This window comes from Rhea pennata, chromosome 20 (assembly GCF_028389875.1).
Source record: "Rhea pennata isolate bPtePen1 chromosome 20, bPtePen1.pri, whole genome shotgun sequence".
Lineage (NCBI taxonomy): Eukaryota > Metazoa > Chordata > Aves > Rheiformes > Rheidae > Rhea > Rhea pennata.
This window is the reverse complement of record NC_084682.1, coordinates 2,856,416-2,867,277: the sequence shown is the minus strand read 5'-3', so window position 1 is coordinate 2,867,277 and position 10,862 is coordinate 2,856,416. Positions and strand designations below refer to the sequence as shown.

The window sequence follows — 10,862 nt, the reverse complement described above, 5'->3', positions numbered from 1 at the left end:
TTTGGCTGTCGTATCTGTGTTGTTTTGAACGTGGATTCTGTGATGCTGAAGCTGGTGTGCAGCGGGCTCAGGCGGCAGCGAGTCTGGCGTTGGTTGCTGCTTTAGAGCTTTTCTACCAGCGCTACCTTTATTCTCATGCATTCGGCTCTAGTGTGCGCTCGAGCTTGCTACAGCCGAGCTCCTCGCTCAGTCCCCGGAGGCGCAATAAAAACCATGCGCCGCTTCTGGAGTGAGTTAGTCCATCTCGGACAACCAGCAGCTCTTCGCTACCCGTTGGAGCAGGAGCCTTCCGGATGGGAGGGCGGCTCGCGCGGCCCCTGTTTGGATCCGTTCCCGGGAGGGACAGCAGGTTACACGCTCGGTCTGCTGCGCACGTGGTTTCCTTTTATCCAGTTAACTTTGGAAGTATTGAACAAAAATACTTTTTGGGTAACATCTGATTAGATCGTTGCCATTACTGGGGGAAGGAGCTTGCAGAAGACTGTTTAATCCATCTTGAGCAAAATGATTTGGTTTGCATAAAACTCTGGTCGTGTATCTTTGGGTTTTTTCATCATAGCTGACCCTCCTTATCTTTTGTATTTTGATACTCCGTATTGAGTAGTAAATGTGATTGCTTTTTTCACTTAGGATCCTCTGATACTCCCAGCAGTTGAAGACTGTTTTTTTTGGGAAAAATTCTGAAAACCACTGGTAGCAGCTGCTCTGCAAAAAGGGTCTAGAAAGGACTGGCCTTGCCCTGGGCCTGGTTTTGTTCAGATGCAAAAGCAATAACTGAAGCCATTACCAAACCATCTGATTTTTAGCATGAGGGAAGGATCTTACTTTATTTTGTTTACTTATGAACCTGAAAACTTCCACAATGGACTGTTGCCATTTTTGATGTTTTCCTAAAACCTAGATTCTGCCTGACAAGTCCAGCCCACCCTGAAACACAAGCCAGTCAGTTTGTTACTATTTTCTTTTCTAATTATTACTCTCCTTAAGCGCTGGTTCGTGGATGAGTCTCTTCCCGGAGCAGTGAGACGCAGGCAGCCCAGTTTGGATCAACGGGCAGCAGCCGCGTTGCTTGCCAGCAACACCGAACGCTGACATTTCTGTTGGCTCATGGCCGTTATTTGTCCAGAACAGTTAGAAATAACGAGCGTATGTGCAGGCGTTATAAAAACCTTTTGTTTTTTGTTTTGTTTTGGTTTTTTTTGTTTTTTTTTTTTTGTTTTTTGTTCTCACACCACAAGGTGCTCAGAGGGGTCACCCCCTCTTTTGGTCTCCCCTGCGGCTGTCGAGCCTGTGGGCATCTGTGTGTCCGGGTGCGTTTGAGTAGCGCTGAAAGGGAAGGGACCCTGCCCTGGCTGGAAAAGGGTCACTTCCACAGGAACATATACGCTGTCTGTTTCATCACAAAAACTGCTCCTGAGTTATTTGGTTTTATTCAAAAAGAAAGATGTAGTAAAGGTAGATCTGACAGCTAGATGTCCTCAAACAGGTCTTGATGCTGGTGCACCGCTGTTAGGAAACTCCAGAGTAATTATAAATAGGATCATGCAGTTTTAAATCGCACACTTTCATTTTGCTTGGGTGAAGCTGGTTGCTATGCCACTGCAAGTATTTTAGTATTTTTGCGGTTTGGGGAAATGGTGAGGACTGCTTTCACTGTGTGTTTTGTCCAGGCTGCTGGGTGATGGTACTGCATGTATCGATTTCTGACTCTCTGTTGACCTCCGAAGGTGTCTGTCAGAACTCTTTAAAAAACAAAACAAAAACAAAAAAACAAAGTAAATAGCAGGAATAACTCCTCTGAGGCCTGAGCAGCAGTACATCCTAAGGAAGCTAACACTGTTATACCCGTAGCTGTCCTTTGGGCTCTTTACTGAGTGGATGCTGCATATGGTTCAATTGCACAAATACCTCGTTGTTAGAAATGTTTGGGAACACCATGCAGCTCGTGATGCCCGGGGATGCAGGCACTCAAGAAGAGAGTAATCCCAAATCCTCGGTTTCCATTTGTTACACTTCAACTGCAGTGATTTTTAGCATTTCGTGCACTTTTAGTCTTCACTGCATTTGCCCACATAAGAATTTAGTGTCATCTCTGCTGGCTTGGTAGGTGGCATTTTCTCTATTTTTATAGAGAGCAATAAGCAGCAGAGGCTTGTCTGAAGTCAAGGAGCTGGCAGGGAAAAAGGGAAAACTCCGTACCAAGTTTTCTAGATCATGCTGTGTTTTTTTTTTTTAAGAGAGAGAGAGATAGATAAACAGAGAACTCGGAGAAAAGAGAGGGAAAGCAGGATGGTTTGTGAGAACTCCCACAGGACATGTGATTGCATTTTACCAGCTCGAAAATAGGCATATGTGGGACAAGCCCCGTCACTGGCCGGCTGGGGCACCTGCTTGCGGCAGAGCTGAGCTCTTCGCTGGCACTCCTAGCGTCCCTTTTCCATTCCTCCTCCAGGGTGTGCGTACACCAGAGTAAACAGGTTGCCAGTGACTCCTCTTAGCTAATCCGCCCACTACAGGTTGGTCTGCATTTTTGCTGCAGAGCATCAGTGTGTGCTGCTTGCACTGAGGTGGGCCCACAAACCACAAATATGTTTTGAGCGTCCACACTGGTATGTAAAAACATGCTAATTAATGTCAACTGGCAGTGGGCAGAGGCAGGTGTGCCTTTCCCATCCTCCTCCCTACCACCTTCTGGTATCGTAGCCTTTCCTATGGCAGTTTATCTGTTTCTCTGTTTCTATGTCTGCTCTGAGATGGCAGTCCAACCTGCCCGACTTCTTCAGCTCTGCTGCTGTCCATCTTCACCTCTCCGTTATTTTGCAAAGATGCTAAGTGGTGATGGGTACGCTTGGCTAGTTAGGGAGATGGTTCCCCAGGCCAGCACCAGCACCCGCCAGCCACGCTACCTTTCAGGCATCGGTCCTGCTGCTGGGCACTGCTTTGCAGGAGCGTTTGTGGCGGCTGTCTCCTTGAGCAGGGTGTCCCTGCGCGTCGTTCGCACCCCTATGGAGTCCCCACACATCGTAAAGCTTCCTCAGCTTTTCTTCAGGTACTGGAGCTGAATCTGGGTTTTCTGAATGACAGTATAATCGCTTAAGGAAAAGAACAGATGACACTTTTTAAAAGGCATTCACGTGAGCAGATACCATGCCCTAATTGACTCTTGCGAAATAACTCTTGCTCAACCCTGGCCCCACTGGGCAGCAACGGCAATGGGATGAGACATTGCAACAGCATCTTCTCAGGTGCTTGCCCCTCGCACCCGCTGTTCAGCTGTGGCCAGGGCGGCACCTGTGCTCTCCCGTGCCGGGGCTCTCCGTGCAATCCCTGTCTTGCCCCAGGTATGCAGCCACCCAAAATCCACCAGCCGAAGATTAAACCCAGAATCCTTCACGGTGTTCCTGTTGTAGGGAAATGTTACCATTTTCCAGATGTTTTGGTGGTCAGCAGCAGCTGTGATGCTGCCATTTTGCTGTGTATTTTGAGTTTGGGCTCAAGCGTGCCTAAAAAGACCCTGGTGTTCACCCCCAGCTCGTGGGGGAATCCCGTGCGTGTTCAGCCCCTGTGGGTTGCCACTGGATGTCACTGTCGGTTTATGGTGGTGTCTGTGCTGGAGGCACCTGCTGCTGCCCAGTTGGAGCTGGGAGCAGAGCTGCAATGTCCCACCAGGATGGGGCAGCACAGCATGGCCAGGCACTTGGCCGTGGCAAAAGTACTCTAACCACCTTGTGATGTTATCAGAGTCCCTCTATAGAATCTCATTTCGGGGGGGAGGAGGGATTGTTTTCATGTTGCCAGCAGTCATGAAGTTTGACATTTCTCTAAAAATAAAATAATAATAATAAAAAAACCTGGGTTTGCAGGTCTTAAAAAGCAAAGAAATAATTTTTGGGGGGCTGAGGCATGCAGCTAATTTCTACTTCAAAGGAGCTTTTTGTGTTGTCTGAAAGTAAGCACAGCTCAAAGAAAAATGTTACTCTGTTCCAATTCTACCACTAGAGTTAGATCTTTCCTGATATTTCCAGTACTGAATCCTAGAACTAGAGGATGAGACCCACTGTTTAAATTCTTTTTAGAACAAAAAGGCTGAAAAGCTCAAATGCTAGGGAAGGGAATGCAGATTTTTGATCTTATGACTGGTGAGTACAGCTAACTAACTCGCTGGCTATTCTGCAAGCCCCCCCCCCCCCTTTTTTAAGTTATCGAATTAGCATGCTGGCAACCTCAATTGCAAGATACACAGTGATTCTATATTTTTATGCTCGCTTATCTAAATAACGAGGTGTTTTCAAACAGCCTATTTCTGTTTTGCAGAGAGGTGTTTCCAAACAGCCTATTTCTGTTTCGCGGTGCTGCTCCGATCTGCAGCCGGTTGTTTATGATTTAGCAGGGAGCTGACTGCTGTTCCCTTCCTGCAAAGGGCAAAGATGCTTATTTTCTCCCACTTGTCTTGCATAACAAAAGGCATTTGTCAACCGTTATATAATGGGCTGATTTGTCCCTGCTTCTACCAGCCTTTTTGGAAGCAGACTAGACTGCAAATGTTACGCAGGAATATCTAGCAGCCTTTTCTTCTGTGCAGGCTCCTGTAGGTGCTCGTCGGCAGGCACTGATGCGTTCTGATGGTGCACGATGCAGCATGACTAATACTTGTCACATACAATTTGATTTTCCCCTTTCTGTCCATGAAGAGAGAGAACTGTAGTGTGGGGCTCTGTTTTGGTTGTGTGATTTATTTTGGGCAAGAGAGGGTGTTTGTGTTTTAAATTTCATTGTAATACTTGCTCTTTAGGGGGGTTGTAGAGACCTAGCATGAGAGAAACGGGCTCTGCTAGGTTTGTCCTTAGCCAATGTCATGTCTCAGCGCAGGCCGAGCCTGTGGGAACGGCAGTCCTGGAAATGGAGCTAACTTGCCTGGGTAGTGTTGAGGAGTTGGAGTTACGGGAGTGAGAACACCCATTGCAGCCTGGCTTCCAAAACCTGTAGTTGTTATTTTAATATTCCCAATTAATCTTGTGTGTCTCATGCTAGCAATATAGGTTTTGTTTTGTTTTTGTTTTAACTATAGGTTTCCTCTTTGTTGGAAGTATCATTTGTTTGCTTTTAAGGCCAGGAAGACTTTATTTCCCCATAAAGTGAAACCAAAAGCTGTATGGCTGGTTGTCCCGTTTCTCTCAAAATGGAAGAGACAGCTGTTTACCTGTAGCCTCAAACTTATTTATTGCTTTATCACTGCCAGATATTAGATGACTACAGTTCTCTCTTTAACGAGAAGCAAACAGTACTACGGTAACTGAATGAGGCCTTGTCTGCAGTGAAGTCTTCTAACTTACTGGAAATAGTTTCATAGTTGGCTCTAAAATTCCTTTTTTTTTTTTTTTTTTTTTTTTTTTGCTAAAGTATATATTTCTTAAAGACCTTTGCACTTCCTGGAGTACTTAGCCTTTGGTCAGGAGAGATATTTCTGACTGGTCACGAACGTGCTTAGCTGGATTATTAACCCTCTGGAGTTTATATTCTCAGGAAACCAACCACTGTAGTTTCCTTTTTTCTAGCAGGTGTTGAGATATAGAGATTAGAGCTTTAGGAAGCACAGCTTTCATCAGAATTACCTGCTTGTTTCAGAATATAGCTCTTTCATACAAAATAAAACTAGGAATAAAATTTGTTCTGTAATGCATGACTGGCTGAAGATGCAGACACAAGCATGGTGGGAGGGGATCAGGTCAATAAATAATGTCCAAAGCCATGAAACACTGCATAGGAGACAACACTATGGGTTCCTAGGCCCCAGGCAGTCACCTCAGGACTTCTCAGTAGGAATAAAGGTTTCTCCTTTAACATTGTCCAGCCATGGTATAGATATCATTTTAAAGCAGGAAGACTTTACTTGTTACTAACTTTCCTCTTTGCTTACCAGAAACTTATCCATTTGGTTGTTCTTGGCATATTTATACAGTCTGTGTAGTTGTCTCGCATCCATCTCCGAGAAGAGAGAGACATATCTCCACAGCATCCTAGGGAAAGGGCAATCCGTTGCCGTTATGTGTGAGTTCAGACTATTTCATTTCCTTTCTAGCACTTCTTGACAGCCCTGGGTTGTCAGCGGTGTACCCTTTGCACAAAGGTTTTTCGAAAACTTATAAACTTGTGAGAATTATTCTTCCCTAAGCACATGAAGGATTACCCATTAACTTGGGTGGCCAAACAGCAACCCTTGCACTTGCCAAGCAATGTTGTTGCCATGCAGCTCATCGAAACCAGCCTTTCTTTGGATAGCACTAGGTGCTGCTTGGCCTCTGCTAAAATACCTACAGGGAAACGCTAGAGCTCAGTATCTCATCTCTGAGCATCCAGCACTTAGAATAAAAACTACTTGAGTCTTGAGCCAAGTTGCTGGAAACAGAGGGGTCAAATTATGTGTCTAAGTGCCTAGGTATAAGGAGCAGAGCTAGGAACCCTTCAGGCGGGAATATTGCTGTTAGGGCACCGTTGCTGCTGGGGAGGAGGGTCACCTTACTTCTTCCAGTGCTTGACTTCCGAGGGTTTGCAGTGCTGCTGAAGAAACATGTTGATGTGGTCCCCGAGTAAGGTCAAGCTCTCCTTAGTGTACTTCAACTTTTTCACTTTGGTGATGTGCTGGGGCAAGTACAGCTTCCGAAGTGATTTTTTGAAAGGTCTCAAAAACTCTTTGCACTGTGAAGGAAAACAGTTCAATGTGTTGAGATGGATATGTTTAGCACTCAGATATTCTCCTTTAGTAAATAAACAGATTAAATAACTGTAGGAAGAAACATCAAGTGAGCCCTGTGTTTTAGTCAGTGTCTTCTGGGTGGACATGGAGTAAAGAAAATGGATTTGGGCTGGGATCTTCTGCAGCCTGCTTTGCATGCACAGAAGGATCAGGCCTGCAAGTTTCAGGTTTGTTCCTGGCACGATGCCCAGAATGAAGATTGTCAGATGTGAAAGCAAAAGGGAACTTAAGGATTTCCAAGACTAGAGATTCCCTTTTGACATCATAGGGCAAAATATACAGATTTCAGGCTGGTAAAGAGCAATGGTTCTGCAGGGAGGGGGAAGGGAACCTCTGCTCACACAGTTCTGCTTCCTGTGGCTGTACCCTGGAATATGTTGCAAATGCTAGCACATGACAGGAACTCAGTATGCAAAAACAAACAACAGGTTCTGGATACCCTTTTTATATATATTTTTTTCTTTTATTTTCTTTTTTTTTCCTTCTCCTATTATATGCAGTCTGCCAGGACTGGGGTTATATGTGGTTATGCCACGATGCAATAAAAATGGAAATGAGGTGTCCCTCTATAAAGATTCTATAGGAACATTAGGAAATTGAGCTTTGTGATTGCAGTGTAAATGATCGAGATCCACCAAACAATTGAAACCAGGGTGCATGTGGCATTATGTGAATAATATAGCAGTAAATGTTTCAAAATACTCAAGGTATTTGAAGAGTGTTTTTGGTAATGTATTTTTGTTAATTCACTGAAAGACACTATGATACTCAGTTGCCTAGAAAACAATGCAGAGATTTAGAAACTGTCAGATGTGAAAAGCAGCTACAGAATGATGTGTTTTGTCACTCTTTTTTTTGCTCCCTTTCCCAAACTTCTGGGTTTTATTTGCTTATTCCCTCAAGAGAACTTAATGCTACCCATTTTTTTCTGGTGTTAAAATCTATTTAGTATCTCACAATTTTGAAGGTGTCTTCATCAAGGTCGTCTGTGCAGCAGATGAGCTGAGTTCTGTCAGGTGGAGCGCTCAGACTGCCTTTTGAATAGGTTGTCTTACTTGCTGTGCCAAGCAGATCCCGCTCTGTGGTCTGCAAATTGCCAAAACCATAGATTAGTCTTTCAGTGTATGCAAATCTTGCATCCTCTGTTTAAAAGGGTGCCAAGGACAAACCACATCCTAAGGCTCAGAAGCACTTCTCTCTCTATCTCTTTCTGTGTCAAAAACATTTCAGATTGGGGTTTCAAAAGTATTTAATGAAGCTAAATATTCAATTATAATTAAAAGTCTATAAGAATTAGGCACCTACTTTAAATCCATTTTGGAAATCCTACTTTTATTAAATTACAAGGCAAACAATGGTCACTCATTCCTAATGGCATTAATCAAATAAGAGCTGGCATTTACTTGTTAAGTGCAAATGCATTGGCTACAATGGGCTCATTGTAATGTGTTGTACTCTGTTTCCTGCAAAACTTTCATTGATGTCAAAGGATACCAGGACTGACCCATTACAAAGCCAGATTAAAAACAAATAATAAAAACCCTCAGCCATTGAACTCAGTACTTCCTGGTCTGTGGGTAAAATTTTCCCTTTTTGCGAAGGGAATGGCTATTTTCCCCAGTGTCAATGTCTATGTAGGTAACTCCTCTTTTGGAAAGTCAGGATTATATAACTAACTCGAATACAAGCTTATGTTGCTTTTTTAAACATGCTAAAATGTGTAGGAAGAGAAGTTTTCTTCTCTGATGTGCTCTACTCCCCTAGAAGATTACTACTACTTGCAAATTTGAGCCCAAGCGCCATTTCAGAGATAAAACTGAAGCTGCGCTTTGCTTGTGCCTTCCCTCCGCTCTGCACCGTTCTCCCCGCCCGTGCTCACCTGGCCAGCCCCGCTCCAGACCAGCGGCTCGCCCATGCCCACTGTGGCTTTGTCCTCCTCCTCTTCCAAGCCCATCGTCTCTTCACGAGCCTCAGGGCCCTCTTCCATCCCTGGAAGGGGCCACGGCTCTGGTGTTGGGGTGCCGCCATGGCAACCCGGGGCCAGTTCCGAGTTCCACCGGCCCTGGCACCCAGGACCCCTCCAAGCCCACTGGCAGCATGGAAACGCGTTTCATTTCGGAGAAATAAGCAGAGAACTCGGGGTTTTCCCCATGCTGTTGGTAATCAGGATGTTCAACGCTGTTGGCGGCTCCTGCGGACCGAGCGGCGGAGGCGTCCCCTTCTTGGTTTCTTCTGTACCTTGGGGCTGGAGAGCTCAGCTTGCAGTAGGAGTTTCCTGGCTGTAGGTACTCTCCATGACCTAGAGAGGGGGATGATTGGCAACCGGTAAAGAGATCTAGGACTGTTCCAGGCTTCTCAGTCTAATACTTTTCCCCAAAACCTGTTTTCCTTTCTCATTACTCCTGTTATGGGGACTCCTTTCCCCCCCTGGTTTCTACCCTGCATTCAGGGATTGGGCAGACTCCAATTTGGGAATTTTGGGGCTGTTTGTTAGTGCTACAGAGACTGCTGGTTATTTTGTGGATTATGTCTTTGTGGCTGTTCAGAGCTTCACAGAAGCATAGGCCCTTAGCTTGGAGGAACATGTGGTGGATCAGCCAGGGTTGCAGGGTGAGAATCAGCTCTGGAGGATGCCATTTCCCCCTTTAGGAGTAAAGTAACTCATGGCCTGGTTGCAGGATGCCACATGCATCTGTGTGCTACAGAAACGTCCTGGGTAGTATTTTTAAAGGAGCTTGATGAAACTGAGATCTTGATTCCCATTACAATTTAATAGAAGTTCAGGGATATCTCCTTCACATGTGGTGGTGAAAGCTGGCTTCTGTGAGATCAAACTTTTCTTGGTGACGTCCAATAGCAAACTCTCCTTTTTAAAAAGAGTAAACTGTATTTGCCAGGAGGAAGTCTGGAAAGGCTTGGAGTAAAAGACTTTTTTTTTTTTTTATTATTATTATTATTTTTTAATCTTGGAGACTTACTTCAAGGATAAATGCTTTCAAAAAGAAAAATGTGCTGAACTCCTGTCATACCCTGACCAGTCAGACAAGTGTGGTTGTTTTGTCCCTTGTACAATTATGGCAATCACTGTGGCTGACTCAGGCATCCCAGGTCATTCCTGGTGCAAGGAGTCATCTCCAGGGCTGTGCAAAAACCTTTGCTCACCAGGTTTTTCCTGAACAGGGCTGTGCTGAGGTAACTGGTGCCCTTCTGCCTCGTGGCAGGAGGGGGGATGCCTTAGGTTGAGCATCTTGGGGCAACTCATTTTACCTGCAGAGATGCTGAGCACCTGTAGGGTCCCACTGAGCTACATAGCTGTTGGATGTAGTATCTGTGGAAAAATACCCATTTATGGACCTTGGAAGAGATTCAAGTTCTTGTTTTTAGGCTGCTGTATGGAAGTTTGGCCTTTATGTGTTATTGAATTCAGTAATGACAAATATCCATCAAATTGTGGCCCCCTTCCCCCTTGGCATGTCTGTGGATCTTTTCTCTTCCCTGCTGTGTTCTGCCTCCCTTGTGTCTGCAGTTTCACTGCAAGCTTTATGCCAGAAGAGCCTTGCCCAGGCTGGTGCTGAGCAGAGGCAAAGACAAGCAGCCTTTTAATGCCTTGCAGGTAGGTTTGCTTTGGCCATTTGAGGTATGTTACACCTTTTAGTCCGTAGTTGGATTTTAAGATATGCTGTATATTACTTTACACAAAATAAGGTCTATGTAGCAGAGTGAAATCGTGAAGATAGCCAGGTAAGTGTTCCTATGATGGCTTCAGTTCGGTGATTGTGGGGACTGTGTTGGAGGCTGTTTGGTGGAAAGAGATGTTGAAAGTGCTGCTGATTTCTCCACATGTTGCGCGCAACCTGGAGCACACCCTGCCACTAGATTTTCTACCTGTAATCATAGCATCCATCCTTGGTGTGGCAGGCAGCTCCTTTTTTTTTTTTTTCCTTTTCTTTTTTTTTTTCTCCTGCTAAGGTCTACACCAAGAAGTTGCCATCTCATGACCTCCCCTCCCAGGCTGGGTGATATCAAAAAAACAGCATGTCTCTGGCTAACAAGAGCAGTGAAGCTGCTGCCTGCAGCATGGGCTTTTGTGCAGCTTGGCACCTAGATT

At 45.0% G+C, this 10,862-nt stretch overlaps 1 protein-coding gene across 1 annotated transcript; it reads right to left on the bottom strand.

The window, feature by feature from the left end:
• Window positions 1-2,909: 2,909 nt before the first annotated feature.
• CHCT1 (CHD1 helical C-terminal domain containing 1) lies at window positions 2,910-8,741 on the bottom strand. Its single transcript, XM_062592808.1, has 5 exons — window positions 8,634-8,741; window positions 7,712-7,840; window positions 6,521-6,696; window positions 5,918-6,017; window positions 2,910-3,092 (listed from the first exon to the last, which is right to left on the bottom strand). Exons 1-5 carry the CDS (start codon window positions 8,739-8,741, stop codon window positions 2,910-2,912), a joined length of 696 nt encoding a protein of 231 aa, XP_062448792.1.
• Between the last annotated feature and the right edge of the window lie 2,121 nt (window positions 8,742-10,862).